Source organism: Anabrus simplex, chromosome 5 (genome assembly GCF_040414725.1).
Source record: "Anabrus simplex isolate iqAnaSimp1 chromosome 5, ASM4041472v1, whole genome shotgun sequence".
In the NCBI taxonomy this organism is placed as follows: domain Eukaryota; kingdom Metazoa; phylum Arthropoda; class Insecta; order Orthoptera; family Tettigoniidae; genus Anabrus; species Anabrus simplex.
This window is the reverse complement of record NC_090269.1, coordinates 75,622,178-75,638,963: the sequence shown is the minus strand read 5'-3', so window position 1 is coordinate 75,638,963 and position 16,786 is coordinate 75,622,178. Positions and strand designations below refer to the sequence as shown.

The 16,786-nt window shown below is 39.8% G+C and overlaps 1 protein-coding gene across 3 annotated transcripts in view; it reads left to right on the top strand.

Moving 5' to 3' along the window:
* Positions 1-16,786, top strand: part of LOC136873760 (DENN domain-containing protein 1A) — a 257,596-nt gene that overhangs the window by 220,916 nt on the left and 19,894 nt on the right. For all 3 annotated transcript variants that reach the window (XM_067146947.2, XM_067146948.2, XM_067146946.2), the window contains exon 12: positions 670-865. In XM_067146947.2, coding sequence (XP_067003048.2) covers positions 670-865 — 196 coding nt within the window. The remainder of the gene's footprint in view (positions 1-669; positions 866-16,786) is intronic.

Below are 16,786 nucleotides of genomic sequence, written 5' to 3'. Positions count from 1 at the left end.
GCATCATTTGGGGGCGTCGGATGCCCTTGTTGTCCATCCAGGGCACACTGAACACTCCCCAATGTAGGAATAACATTCTCCAGTCCATTGTGAACTGTTTTATCAGCAGTTCAGGGAGGAATTCAAGTTTATGGACGAAAACTCCTACGTCCATTGTGCAGGCATCATCATTGATTTCATGAGTCATGCTGGTATTGCCCAACTGGATTGGCCTTCATGTTCCCCCAATATAAATTCCATGAAACATGCTTGGTATCGATTGAAAAGAGCTGTACGAACACGTCCTGCCCACCATGAAGTCTTACGGTAGTTATGCAGGATTGCCACTGAAGAATGAGATACATTAGACCAGCAGTGGTTAAATGAACTTATGGGCAGCATGCCCCATAGGGTGTAGGCTTGCATTCATGTAAGGGGACATGTTACTTAGTATTGAATTAGGTTGCTACACAATGGGCTTACCTCAAGAAAAAAAAAAAAGTGATTTGTCTTTCTATTAGCTTTATAGTTGAAGTGATTTCTTTGATTTTACATGGTTTTTTATAGTTGTAAATAAACTGGAAGATGCATTCCCTTTGAAGTAACACTCAACATTGTACAGAATGCCTTAGAACTTTTGATGGTGAAAACTACAAGACTTGTAACATTCATTGATTTCTTTTGTTTCAGAACCAAACAGTATAGTCCACTGAGCCCTTCTTCTGAGCCAACTTCTCCAGAAGCAGTAGGAGGCTCAACTACGCCAGGTCTTCAGCTATCACCGATGGATATGGATTTAATGGGAGACTTGCAAGATATTATTTTCAGGAATTGTTCTACTCTCCCTGATAAGGATGATGACCCATCACCACCTGTTGATAGAACGGTATGAAAGAAATTAATCTCTTCATGTACTTCAGATTTAGCTTACCTGTGGCTGAATTCCTGGTATAACTCATAATTCTGTGTGTAATACATACTTTATGAACTCTACTGAATGTTTTGAAAGTATAGTCTCGTCAGTGCTAGCACCTTGCAGTTATACTTGAATTATGAATACACTGCTGAATGATGTCATTAACATTTTCTGAGAGGCATTCAAGGGCTTTCAATATAAAATTGAACTCCATTTTGTTACCTCATCATGTGCAACTATTTATATTTCACACTAGCTGTAATACCTGACTCTTCTCCGGCACTTTCGTTGAATGTTTAATTTTAGGATTTGTATTAACTGGTTGAAATAATTTTTTTGTAGATTTCTTTATTGTGACGTCGATTGGTAGTTTAAAAACTGAGATAGTGGGTTTGAACCCCACTGTCGGCAGCCCAGAAGATGGTTTTCTGTGGTTTCCCATTTTCACACCAGGTAAATGCTGGGGCTGTACCTTAATTAAGGCCACGTCCGCTTCCTTCCCATTCCTAGGCCTTTCCTTTCCCATTGTCGCCATAAGACCTGTCTGTGTCGGTGCAACGTAAAGCAACTAGCAAAAAAGTTCACAAACTCTTTTGTAAATTTAGTTATTATTGTGTGTTTAATTTTAAGTTTTATTTGAGATTATAATTTTGCATTTAACTATTTCCTTGTGCAGTTCATATTGTCAGGGAAGCAGTTGATCCTTTCAAACAAATAATAAAAGTAAGTTATAACTGTGTGTATTTACGCCTTGCTGTATAGATATGATGTACATGATTCCAGTTGTCACTGGGACTGTCAGCGATCAGGCTAGGGACCCCAAAAACTGTGGACTCAACACAAATATAGGTCATTTTGGACATTTTTTTCTTCTTCACCCCTTCTTAACCCCGCATGACGACGGAGGCTGAACTTCGACTTAAATGGCATCCAGAGTGTCGCAATTCATCTCGGCGACCCCGAAAGCCATGATTCGACACTAATATCAGGTGTTTTTGCTTATTTTTACATATCAACTCCTCCCCTAGGGGTGCCACTGGTGTCTTACCCCCGCAACATTTTTTTTTTTTTTTTCCTTATAGTAAGTCGTGTGTACTAAGTTTGGTATGGTGGAACACACACACACATCCATAATCTGTCATTTTGGACATTTTTTTTTTTTTTTTTAACCTCTTCTCACCCTCCATGCCGGCAGTGGATGATTGCGAATTCAAACTACACCCATAGTGTCACTATTCATCTCGGTGACCCCGAAAACTATGGACTGTGCATTAATATTGGCCGTTTTTTATTATTTTTATGTTTCACCCCCGTCCACCCATCGCTCCTAGGGCTGCTAATGGTGTCTTACCCCTACAGTATTTTTCTTCAGATAGTGAGTCGTGTGTACTAAGTTTGATTAAGAGGTATACTAGAACATTCACATATACATCCATAATTTCGGTCATTTTGGATATTCACTCTCAACACTTCTCAATCTCCATTTCGACTGAGGCTGAACTATGACTTAAAAATGCATCCAGTGTGTCACAGTTCATCTCAGCGGCCCCGAAAACTATGGATTCGAGACTATTGGTTGTTTTCGATTATTTGTATATATCACCTCCTACCGTAGGGGTGTCTTTCCCCACAGTAATAATAATAATAATAATAATAATAATAATAATAATAATAATAATAATAATAATAATAATAATAATAATCGTATGGCCTCAGCTACCGGGAGCAGACATTTCAATTTGACGCTGTCTGCTTGTCAATTTCGACATTCCGTTTTACTCTAGGCCCACTAGATGGCAGGCCGAGTAAACCGAAACTCTCTTGGGCGTCTATGGCTGAGATTTAACGAATTTTGTTGGGTAAACACCAAATGTGTCACCAGAGATCTTTTACATGCCGACATCATACGACATGGAGTGTCGAATGGACTTTTATCCGCGCTTCAAAAATCCGACTACCTCTGCCGGGTTTGAACCAGCTATCTTGGGATCCGGAGGCCGACACTCTACCACTGATCCACAGTAATTTTTCCAGATAGCAAGTCATCTATGTACCAAGTTTGGTTGAGAGCTATGCTGGAAAATAAATTTCACTCCTTCACACCCCCATACCGATGTATACATTCATCTGTAATCTTGGTAATTTTGGAAAAAAAAATTCACCCATTCTCACCCCCATGCTGATTTGGGGCTGAACATTGACTTAAAAGGCATCCAGAGTATCACTATTTATCTCAACAGTCCTGAAAACTATGGATTCTTCATTAATGTTGGTATTTTCTATTATTTTTTTTAATTTACACTCTTTTCCACCCCTACCCCTAGGGGTGCCTTAACCCCAACAGTACTTTTTCCAGATAGTAAGTAATATATGTACCAAGTTTGGTTGAGAGCTGTGCTGGAAGGTACACACAATCATCCATAATTTCAGTCATTTTGGATGTTTTCTTTTTCATTCCTTCTAACCCTCAATCCGATGGGGGCTGAACTTCGACTTACACGGCATCCAGAGTGTCATATTTCATCTTAGCGACCTCAAAAACTAGGCATGGATTCGATGCTAATATTTTTGTTTTTTATTATTTATACGTTTCACCCCCTCCCCTTGAGGTTCTAGAGGTGGCTTACCCCCACAATGTTTGTCTCCAGATAGAAATTCATAAGTGTACAAAGTTTGGTTGAAAATGCTCCAGTGGTTTAGGAGGAGATGTGTTAACGGACTTCGTAAAACACAGTTGCGTGTTCCCATCCTCCTGTATACAGTATTTCTTACCGGACTATCATGGTACAGAGTCTGTCGCTATCACCTAGCGACAATCTGTCCATCAAGGTCAATCCAATCTTGGTGCGGCTTTGCAATTACATTAATTACATAAAATTACTTATCGTAAAAATATACATATCTGATTTCTTTCAAACCATTTTCTAAACCCTCTCAGGAGTAATGAGAACAAATTGTGAAATTTTCAGTGAAATCTTCAGTTGAATCTTGTTAAAACCACCCACACGATTCTTCTTCTTCCATTAACTGATGGAAGAAGGCATCAAAATGTCATGTTGGTATCTCCCTGCATTTACTGTCTTCTTGAAAGAAAAAAAAAATTGCCCAATTATTCTTCTTGCACTAACAGCACACCAAACACCAATCTTCCTATCATAATGAGGGACTTCATGACACCATTAGGACTTTCTGCACAACATTAGCAAGAGTGATGACATTTCACACGACCATTAAATTGAAGCCAGAACTTTTACATACGAAATAACTGTCTCACTATGTTAACAGCCCCTGCTCATACAACATAAAGATTTCCTCCTTACAATCTTGGAAGTCTTTGCAGACAGAGTTATCAGTGCTGGTCTATATCCCCCTCTATCTCCGGATCTAACAGTGTGTGATTTTTACTAGTGGGGTAAATTGAAAGAAAAAGTGTATTGAACAAATCCTCACACATCGGAGGAACTGAAAGAAAATATTACGAATGAAATCAGAAACATTACAGAAGCAGAACTCACTCACGTCAGGCTGAATGTGATTACCAGATACAATGCCTGTATAACCCAGGAGTACGACACTTCCAGCATCTTTTATAAGGTAAGATTTCATTAAGATTGTACAGCTGAGATTCAGGCTGGCGACTGATGCTTGTCAAGTTGAACACATGCAGGCTGCTTGCAAGGTTAACCCCTCAGCGTCGCAGCCATTTTAGGAGTTTCCTATCCCGTGGCCGGATGAGATTTCAACTACGTGCGACTGAAATACATTGATTCTCTTAAAGCATTACTACAAGTATAAGAGTAGCCCGATATTCACGAAATTTTCAATTCCTTATGATAGAACTATGTACATGCAGATATGACTAAATTGTTTCACATTACCTTAGTAATTTAGTTTCATGTGATAGAGTTCGAAGCACTCTTCGAGATAGAGACCCACGTCACACCCTTGGCAGCAGTACGACGACGTCGTCTTTTGGCCGTGTTTTGAACATACGATACAACGTCTCTGAGGTTTGTATTTCTCACCCTTGGGTGATAATTTAATGATAAAATAGCTTTCCTGCAACCTTGGAACTGTATAATCTGATGCGTGCTGGCCTTGAATATTTTGTCCCCGGCCAAGCGAGCTTATTTTGTAAACAAACCTTCCTCCAGCTGAACCCGATAAGATAAGCCTAACTGCTCAGTGTTTGTCCCTGTGACTTGTCTGGATATTATTAGAGAATTTAGGAATCCGAATTCACTGTTGAAAACTTCCCTTTGACCTGTATAATTATCTTTATTTTCCTACACAAAATTCCCAAGTACGGTTCCTCCTCAATCGTCACTCTCATCATTTACCACTGCATCCACCACAGCCGCATCATTTATTTCATTATCACTTCTGCTAATACTGTTACTACTAGTTCTGACTAAACTTTCATCTGAATTATGCAATATTTCAAGCACATTACATCAGTCAAACCACGGCTGAGCGCGGTGCGTCACACAGACTGATGAAGCTGCAGCGAGACCGTAAACAGCAGGACGAAATTGAATGACGGGAATAACATGCATGACGAAACAAACCAACTCGATACATATTTCAGATAAAAGTTTGAGACATCGTCTTTCTAGCAAGATATATACTATGAACAACTGGTTCTCGTATCGTATGACTAACTGATGCCTACACAGAGTGCTCATGGAGAGTTACGAAAATATTACAAGCCGAGAAATAAAGACAATATAATAAATAATTCGCACTCTCAATGTATAAAAAGAGCAAAGAACATCACGCGAAAAGACAAACTTCTCAGATCAGCATTTCTTTATTTTATTACAATGGAAAAAATGAAGCAAACAGGATTTAAAAAAGCAGAGATTACTAGTGCTCAGACTTACTTGACAAATATTTACCCTTGCAAAAACAACTGCATTTTAACAATCTTCATTCTTATTTTACAACACTGATAAACCCCAACATTTCTTCTTGGAAACAAAACAATTTGCAAATCCATAACTTCAAAACTCTTCACGCTATAGCCGTAAATGCGAAACCATGTATGGGTCTGTACCACGTATAGAGGTCGGCGGCTACAGAAAAAAAAAAAGGGCCTATACAATGTATAGAGGTCGGCGCTGAGGGGTTAAGAACTATGCGCGTGCCTCCCATATTTAAGCTTACGTATCGCTTCAATGGTCTTAGTTTATATGAGTGACCCTGTGTATGTTTGTTGACACCTAGGTGTGTAAAGAATTAATATCTCAACCAAAAATCTTTGAAGTGAGTGCATCTACAAAATTTGGCATTACTGTAAAATGAGTTTTCAACTTGCAGGTTGTATTTTAACTGAGTCAAGACTGAAAAGAAAATGGCTTCTACTGTAACAGATTTTTAACAACTGTTAGCAGCTGGAACAGAGAAGTAAAATTGTTAGGGTTGGAAAGAATACATTTATTTTGAATCCTATGAATACTAATATGTGTCAAAAGCGGCGGCCGCTACTCGTTTCCAAGAATATGTTTTTCTCCTGCAATTCTTCTTAAAGTCTGTTGGTTCTGTGGAGATGTAGATGACTGATCAAACCAATCTTCGCATGAAACATGCAGCCACACAGGTCACATCTAAAGGTGGGTGGAGGAAGCGGTTGGATCCGACGTAATGTGTAATTACCCGTGTATCTAGCTCCGAGCTGCCAAGAAAGTTGCTCCTGAGACCAGCCATGCTTTAAAATATGTAACATTGATAATATTCAAGAGAGGATTTGTGAAAGGTTAAAAAATAAGAACCCTGAGCTCTTGTATCTCTGCAATATTTTTTAAGTGTAGCAGTTCTGACATTTTTTCATGTGTTGTACATTTCATGATGTTTCACTGGCTGATACTTAAAGAAAATAATGTTTTTTACTCAATGATTAATGGTTTTGGCGGAATAATGTAAAATATTTTGCATGATTTCCAGATTTTTGTGTTGAACATTTTGTTCCACATATTTCACAGTGGTTTGTGTGCCTGTCCTGATAGTTCTCTTTCAGGTGGTTCTAATAAGCACACCAGATGAAAAGTTAGTCACTCCTTTGAAAGAGCACATTGGTCACTCTGGAGCAATGCAGTGATGTTGCACTGGTACAAGGCAGTCATGTGACCTTTCACCGTTGACAAATGACTATGGCATTAAAATGGTGGGTGCACGCCAGTTGGTTATGTGGAAACAGCACATGAAAATAGGCCAAAGCAAAGACGTGGCAGACTGGCAGAAAGGAGCTATCGTGTTTGAACATACCCATGACCACACAATGAATGACGTTGCCTGATTTGTTGGTGTATCAATGCAGACTGTCCAGCATGTCTACCAGGAATGGTGCACCATTCACGGCTATGAAAAGAAAGCATAAGAACTGTGCTTGTAAAAAGGATCCTAAACGACAGGGACTGGAGACGAGTGTCGTGCCTTGTCAATGAAAATTGGTTTCAAACCCGGCTGGAATTGCTGCTGTCAGTGAATAAAGGTCTGCCTTGTCAATGAAAATAGGTTTCAAACCCGACAGCAATTCCTGCTGTTAGTGAGTGAAAGTCTGCCTTGTCGATGAAAATCTGTTTCAAATCCTACAAGAATTGCTGCTGTCGGTGAATGAAGGTTCATCTTAACCAGTTTCTAAGTGAACATTTTGAAGGGAACTGCATCCAACTGCTTTGGGTGCCTCATAAGAGGCCATTGCTCACAATGGCACTTAAAACTGAATGTCTTCAAGGGGCCCAACAATACCAAATGTGGACATTACCGGACCAGAGGTGCCAACTATTACGGGTTGTCCGTAAATTTTACGGATTTCATCTCACGATTACGGCACTACGGTCAAAGGGAAAATTATTACGGAAAAACAACATTATTACGAAAGTCATTTTCTACAGAAAAAAGAAATAAAAAAGTAAATATGTTCAATCCTTTCCAGCTTGTCTGATAAATCCTCCTCGTTTCATTGCTTGTGAGTTGGCAACGGTACTTATTCGATCGTAAGCTTTGAGAAATTCATTGTGCGAATGAAGGAGTTTCTCTGCTCTTTTCCAGAACAAATCCTTAAGTAATGTATTTACAGAATTGAAGGCCACATTAAGCACTTGTACACTGGAATCGTTTATGGTTCAGAAGACGAAAATGTCATCACAGGGGGAAGGATGTGTCAAGAATAACTACACTGCAAAGCATCTGCTGGATGCGAAACAAGTTACAAAGAATATTATATCATTGAATTAAAAGGTACTGTGCAAATGTTATTTCGTAATATGATATACTTAAGAATAGATTGTGTCAGGAAGGAAAAAGATAGTATCATAATCGAGAATGGAGGACATGCTCTGGACTTAAACTCGAAAATTTTCTGAGGGGCAGAGGGTGATTACTGATAACCCACTTCAAAAGTTGGCACCTCTGCCTGACTGGTCTAACAAATCATGCAAGGTGTCGAGTGCACCGACGGCCCAATGAGGTGTTTAACCCGCAGTGTGTGGAGGGTGTACTTCAGACTAGAGGTGGTCCTGTGATGTTTTAGGGGGTGTTTTTCTTAGTATGACGTGTGCCAATCCATTTAGTTCACTATAAACATGAACCAGGATGTTTATTTCAACATTCTCACTGACTAGGTGTTTCCCTTCATTCAACATCTGCATGATGAGTATGTTGCTCCCATTTTCCAAGATAACAGCCTTGTTCATACATGAGTAATTTGACAAGAACACTGACATCCTGTCAGACTTCGACAGGCCTGCCTTAACCCCCAACCTTAATTCCAAAGAAAATATGTGAGACTGATCGGAACAGCAGGTGAAACGTAGACATCAGCATCCACACAATTGGGTGACTACGGGATCTCGTTATCAGAGAGTGGCTACAATTGGATATGGCATACCTGCAGAAACTTGTGGACTCTCTTTCTCACCGAATCATGGCAGTCATGAAAGCTGGAAGTGGTGTTACACAGTATTAGAATAGTTTCTCCAAGGGGTGACTAATATTTTTGTCCGGTGAGCTTGTGTTTTTATTAACTGTTTGTTTTTTTGCAAATGACTGGTTTTCGTTTTTAAAGCTTGGTATGTACACTCTTGTCCAAACGTTAAGCATAAGTTACAAGTAAGCTGGGCAACAGGAAATAGACCGCAAATCGCACAACATATGCACCTACCAACCTTACATGTTCGCTCTGTATAGGAAAGGAGTGTTCCCTGCTTTGACTAGCGGCATAACCGCAAAGTAAACACAGCCAGTGCCTGCGCCCCATATTCCCTCAGTTGTGTTTGCCCTGTTATAGTGTGCGGAGTGTAGCTTTGTGGTGAATGTGACAACATAATGGAACGACGATGCCATTTGGACGCCGTTTTGCAGGGTAGAATACTCGACCGCCTGGAAGCAGGCCAGACACAGACCGAAGTCGCCATATCCTTGAATATGCCACAAAGTGTCATTTCCAGGCTTTGGAGATAATTTCGAGACACAGGAGATGTTAGTCGTTTCTTTCATGTAATGAGTGTATTGATCAAGGCGGATTTAAATAAAGTATTATAAATAGTTATATTATACAGCCAGTACCAAGTCGACCAAGGGTAATCGCCCCACGGCAGGACCAATATTTGGCCTTAACCGCCCGACGAAATCGGAGCGCACCTGCAAGACAATTGTCGGCGAAGCTTGCAGCCATCTCAGGGGTTGCCTTTTCCCAGCAAACTGTGTACTGGAGGCTCAGAACAGCAGGGCTGTTTGCCCGATGTCCAGCGGTGTGTGTCCCGCTCACTCCAGCACAGAAATGGGCCCGTTTACTGTGGAGCCGTCAACATCGAAACTGGACCATGAATTAATGGAGGCATGTGCTCTTCACAGATGAATCCTGCTTCAGTTTGCAGAACGATTCCCAACGCACATTAATCTTGAGAGAATCGCGTAGCCAATACAACCACAGGAACATCGTGGAATGGTACCAGTATGGTGGTGGTGGCATTATGGTGTGGGGCGCATCATGTTGAATGGCCGTATGGACCTGCACATCTTTGTGAGTGGTCCGAAGAACACTGTTAACGCTCGGAGATACAGGGATGAGGTACTGAGACCACATGTTCGACTCTTCAGAGGTGCGACTAATGAACGATAATGCCCGACCGCACCGCGCTGCTCTGGTGGATGAATTTCTGGCTGGGGAAGACATTCATCGCATGGACTGGCCAGTGAGGTCTGTGGATCTGAATCCTATAGAACGCGCCTGGGATGCATTGGGGAGGCGAATTGCATCCCGTCAGCCTCCACCAAAGAGACCTTTGCATTGCCCTTTCGGAGGAATGGGATCGACTGCCACAAGAGCTCTTGGACCATCTGATAGAGAGCATGCCACATCGCTGCGAATCGTGTGTAACCATTAGGAGTAACCATACACCCTATTAACAGCATATTTTGTTGTGGAAGGCATTGCCAAGTTTTGTTAGTTGTTGTCAAAGGTGTACCTTTGCTATCAGAACCTTTCTGACACTGTTTTTTTGGACAAGTTGTGTGACATATGGTCTGTGATTTAGCTTCCGTTTGATCAATAATCTGTCGGACATTCCTATCAGGCGGTATGGCCTCGTTTAGTGAATATGCTTAACTTTTGGACACTAGTGTAGCTTGATATAATATTGTGTAACCATTGCTGATGTTTGCTTCGACTGAAACTTTATTCAAGCTATGCTGGAAGAAATGTTTCCTCTGTGTTTTTTCCTTTCTTTTTTGTTTCACTGTGTGCTTTTAAGTGTGGTTTGTATGCGAACAGATTTTTTTATGGTGGTCCTTTTCTAATTTTTCCAGTGATTAGTTTAAGTAAGCATTCTGTGTTTTATTTGACTTATTTTAGTGTTTGAGAAAATGGACTGGAATGTCAACTCTTGCTCATCCAAAACAAAAGTAATGGAGTGCAGTTGAACAAAGCCAGGTGATGCAGGAAATATTAAATTAGGAAATGAAGTCTTAAAGGAAGTAAATGAATATTGTTACTTGGGTAGTAAAATAACTAACAATGGCAGAAGTAAGGAGGACATAAAATGCAGATTAGCACAAGCAAGGAGGAGCTTTCTTAAGAAAAGAAATTTGCTCACTTCAAACATTGATATAGGAATTAGAAAGATGTTTTTGAAGACTTTTGTGTGGAGCGTGACATTGTATGGAAGTGAAACATGGACGATAACTAGCTCAGAAAAAAAGAGAATAGAATCTTTTGAAATGTGGTGTTACAGAAAGATGCTGAGGGTGAGATGGATAGATCGGATCACGAATGAAGAGATAATGAATCGAATTGGCGAGAGGAGATCGATTCAACTAAATTTGATGAGAAGATGAGATAGAATGATAGGACACATCTTAAGAAACGCAGGACTTATTCAGCTGGTTTTTGAAGGAAGTGTGGATGGTAAGAATGGTAGGGGTAGACCAAGGTATGAATATGACAAGCAGATTAGAGCAGATGTAGGATGCAGTAGTTACATAGAAATGAAAAGGTTAGCACAGGATAGGGTGACATGGAGGGCTGCATCAAATCAGTCTATGGACTGATGACTCAAACAACAACATTGTACATGTAAGTAACCATTGGCTTAAAATATTTCCTCATCCCCTCCACTGTCACTGCATCAGTCAGTATCATTGTCTGAAATGCAGTCTGATACTATTTCATTCATAGCATTGCAAATTACCACGTGTGTGGAGGAAATCCAGAGTAATCGCAATTCTCAAACCAGGAAAAGACCCAAATGATCCAAAAAATTACAGACCTATCTCACTGTTGTGTCATCTGTACAAGATCTTAGAACGGATGATCCTGGAAAGACTTACTGTAATCATTGAACCACTTCTTATTCCAGAGCAAGCAGGATTCCGTAAAGGAAAAAGTTGTACTTCACAGGTCCTCCATCTGACACAGTATATCGAAGATGGATATGAAAATCATAAAATCACAGGGGTGGCTTTTATCGACTTATCTGTTGCATATGATACAGTTAATCATCGTATACTGTTGCGCAAATTATACAACATGACAAAAGATTACAAGATGACTCAAGTAATTTGCAATCTTCTCCAAAATCGTAGGTTCTTCGTTGAATTTCAGGATCAGAAAAGTCGATGGAGGAAACAAAAGAATGGTCTGCCACAAGGCAGTGTTCTCGCCCCTATGCTCTTTAATATCTATACGAATGACCAACCTCTTCCAGTTGGCACCAGAAGTTTCATGTATGCGGATGATCGAGCTATTGCTACTCAAGCAAACTGCTTTGAGGTTGTAGAAGAAAAGTTATCAGAGGCTCTTTCTGAACTATCCTACTACTACAGAGGAAATCAATTGAAGCCTAACCCATCTAAAACTCAGGTATGTGCCTTCCATTTAAAGAACAGACAGGCGTCAAGGAAATTGCAGGTAGTATGGGAAGATACTCAACTAGATCACTGCCCAACACCTAAATATCTAGGTGTAACATTGGATCGTGCTCTCACCTACAAACAACACTGCATGAACATCAAGCAGAAAGTGTCGGCTAGAAACAACATCCTTCGCAAGTTGTCTGGAACCAATTGGGGTACACATCCAAAGACGTTGAGAACTACAGCCCTGGCTCTGTGTTACTCCGCTGCAGAGTACGCTTGCCCTGTTTGGTACAGATCAAGTCATGCTAAACAAGTTGACATTTCTCTAAATGAAACATGTCGACTCATTACTGGCTGCTTGAGACCAACTCCACGAGATAGAATGTACTGTTTGGCTGGAATCGCCCCACCAGATATAAGAAGAGAAGTTGCATCCATGAATGAGAGAACTAAAGCACTTGCCTCATGTGCACACCCATTAAATGGATATGAACCTGCCCACCGAAGATTGAGGTCTAGGAGGAGTTTCCTGAATACAACCGAAGATTTAAACGAATCTGCCCAATCCACACGGTTGAGATTATGGAGAACTAGAAATCCTCAACTTGCTGATTGGATGCTACCAATTGAACATCTCCCCCCAGGACACTAGGAACATTGGTCTACGTGGAAATCGCTGAACAGGCTTCGCACTGGGGTTGGTAGATCAAGAACCAATATGGTAAAGTGGGGCTTTCCTGGCACATCCAGGCAATGCGAATGTGGTGAAGACCAAACCACAGCCCATTTCATGAACTGTAGTAAGTGTCCTTTAAGTTGCACAATAGAGGACTTGATGGCTGCAACACCTAATGCCCGTGATTTGGCAAAATTTTGGGCAGACACTATTTGATATGTATGTCATTAAGTACCATTATGCAATGTAAAATGTATGCTTCTGATACGAATAAATAAATTCATAGCATTCTCAATTTTCTCAGGATTAAGCATTTTGTGCCTCAGTAATATATAGAAGTAGCCATGTTCACACTTTCATAGCTTGTAAACAATATCTGAAAAATTGATTTTAGAACATATTAAGGAGGATAATAATTATTTCATATTACCGGTATCTACTGTTAAGTACAGAAATTGATCAGTTACGGCATCTAGCTAGTTTCCTTGCATTTGGAGGAAATACAAACAACTGTTTGAATCAACGTTTTAAAACTTCCATGGATGTGCTTGGCACTTGCTCGCTCACTCCCCCATTACGTGGAAGTTGACAAGATCATTTATCATCATTTTAATTTATTCTTCACATTATGGTCGCACAGTATATTGTCACTCAAATTTTAAAAAAAGTAAACATTAAGCAATGAAATATAGTACTGTACTTGAAATGATCTTCATGTTCGAGTTTTACCCTTCCAAACTGACATTCAATCCTCTGAGGTTTCTTCATAATTCAGTGCCATGGAGGTGTTAATTTTCATGACAGAGTGAGTTGGCCATGCATTCAAAACAGTCGAAATACCCCACTCTGGACATCTGAAAAACCATATGCAATTCGTGGAACACAACTTCATTCTAAAATTATTGGCATGTGGATTGCAATCTCACTTTCATGAATTATTAGGCCAATATTTTTTTTTAACAGCATGGTAGATTCAGGAGTTCATTGTAATGAAATCTTGCAGTCATTCATTGCAGAACTGAATCGAAACAGAAATTATGAGCTCATTCTTCCAACAAGACAGAACCACAGGTAAAACCTCTCATCGCTCCATGCAATTTTTATGTGATATATTCGGGGAATGGATAATTTCATGAAGGCTCTGGTCACCTTCTGACTTTTTTTTCTGTGATGCTGCCAAGTCCTCAGTTTACCAGCCTGCTCCCAGAATAATTGAGAAACTGCCTACTCATAACAAATTTTGTAAATTCCATATGTAGTGAAACATTGGTGAAAGTTTTTGATAAATGCAAACGCGTTGCCCTTTGTTTTGGACTTCATAATAAATATTTTCAACATCTGCTGTGAACCTGGTAAGTGTCAATATATTGATTAGGCTTACAGTTCACTCCTTTTCAAGTTGCTTTATTATTGGCTTTGTTAACAGTCCATCTTTATGTAATACTTTTTGACATTACAGAATCATTGTGCTTTTAATCTCTCAATTCACTGTGTTGCACAACCTGTCCGCTCGCATCTGACCCTGAGCAGACAGTGCTGCCACCCAAACCATGCACTCAGATAGGCTGCAGCTGCATTGCTTGCTGCAGTGAATCTTTCCTAACGCACTGTATAAGATCAGAGGGTTGAAAAAAGAATCTGACAAAGGAAAAGTTTTGTTGAATTAAACTTTACTTTCATTTCCTCTTGTCAGAGTTCATTTTCACTCTTCCAAGGATGCTAGGAAAATTTGTATAAAATAGGACAGTACTGAGGATTTTACATACGATAATTTTCATAAATGTGCTGTCCAGCTCCATGGCTAAATGATTAGCATACTGGCTTTTAGTCCAAAAGGGCCTGAGTGCTGGGTATTTGTGCCGTCTTCAACATTAGAATTCATCTTAGGCAGGACCCCTTTCTCACAGATGTGCAGATTGCCTGTAAAGCGTCAAGTCAAAAAAGACCTCCACCACACCTGTACAGAGGCCATATGCCATTATTGTTGTTGTTGTTGTTTTTATTTCTGCTAAGATCCTGTAGATAAGACTCTGTGAAAAAAATATATTTGTCATTAATAAAGGATACAGAGGGTCAAATGGTTAAAGTGTGGGTTACTGTAGTCACTTCCTAGTTTGTGAACCTTGGGCAAGGGCTGAGTGGCCTAGGCTTGTGCAACTATGACTTCACAATCTATCAGTGGTCCTTAACGCGTTAGAGGAGAGATGCTCACTGAGACTGTAAGTAGGGTACCATCCTGCTTCACAGAATTTACCGAGCTAAGAACATTTTAAGCTAGCTTTGGACCTCGGGAGTAACGGAATCCTACTTCCATTTGAGAGGCAAGGGACTCCTTTTGGAAACAACTTGGCAAACAGAGTGGTATTTGATGGGGGGCTTTCAATATTAATGGTGCTTGTGGATGACAGAAAGTAGAACTTTTTGAGTCAGCAAAGAGAATGCGTGAAAGAAACAGCAAAACAAATAATTGTTGAATTCTAGGAGAAGTCATGGGAAGGTTTTGGTAATAACTTGGAAAGGCTATTACAGTTAAATTGAAATAATAAATATGGTAGTTCAACCTATTCAATAAAAGTAAATAAGAGATGTAGAGATTACATTCTTATTTAATGAAAAATGGACATGGTACCGGTTTCGACCCCAGTGTGGGTCATCATCAGCCGATTATAACTCTAAAAACAATGCATAAGTAAGAAAGAAGTTAAAGGTCAAGTCCACACAGTATCAGTTGAAGAGGCGATATAAAAATGACGGGGGTAGGCACTGTTCAATTTAGACGAAGTGGAATGTAAGTCACTTAAAAGAAGTAATGCGTAATCTTCCGAGCGTCAGCACGGCACACGCAATGTTTGGCACTGTCTCACAATGTTCACGAGAAACAGAGAACATTTAAATGAGCCAGACTGCATACACCGTCAGGCACAAAGTCACAATAATATATAAGTAATAATAATAATAATAACGTAAATGTTTCCACCTTTTCAATACAATATATTCACAAAATTACAAAATTATACGGTACTAGTTTCGACCCATCTAGGGGTCATCATCAGCCGTATTGGAGCAAAGATCATTTGTGGCGAAATCCTAAGACAATATTATTTTAAAGAATGAGATATCTCATTTCACTTGTTATTCTTTAAAATAATATTGTCTTAGGATTTCGCCACAAATGATCTTTGCTCCAATACGGCAATAGATGGGTCGAAACTAGTACCGTATAATTTTGTAATTTTGTGAATATATTGTATTGAAAAGGTGGAAACATTTACGTTATTATTATTATTACTTATATATTATTCTCAGTTCAATACGGACCAAAAACATGAAATTCATAACCATCAACAAAGTCACAACACAATCCAAATATGAAGATCTAAAGTCATGAAGAAGCCGAAGACGAGCAGCTCAACCAAAGTAACTTGCAAGCTTCAGAAGATCGGCGCAGTGTCTCTAATGAAGAAGTATGTACGTACAGAGGGTCATATGAAGGTCTGCAATATCTACAAATTTTGTCAAAAGCACACTTTTTCACTAGGTGTTTCTGAAGCTTGCAAGTTACTTTGGTTGAGCTGCTAGTCTTCGGCTTCTTCATGACTTTAGATCTTCATATTTGGATTGTGTTGTGACTTTGTGCCTGACGGTGTATGCAGTCTGGCTCATTTAACTGTTCTCTGTTTCTCGTGAACGTTGTGAGACAGTGCCAAACATTGCGTGTGCCGTGCTGACGCTCGGAAGATTACGCATTACTTCTTTTAAGTGACTTACATTCCACTTCGTCTAAATTGAACAGTGCCTACCCCCGTCACTTTTATATCGCCTCTTCAACTGATATTGTGTGGACTTGACCTTTAACTTCT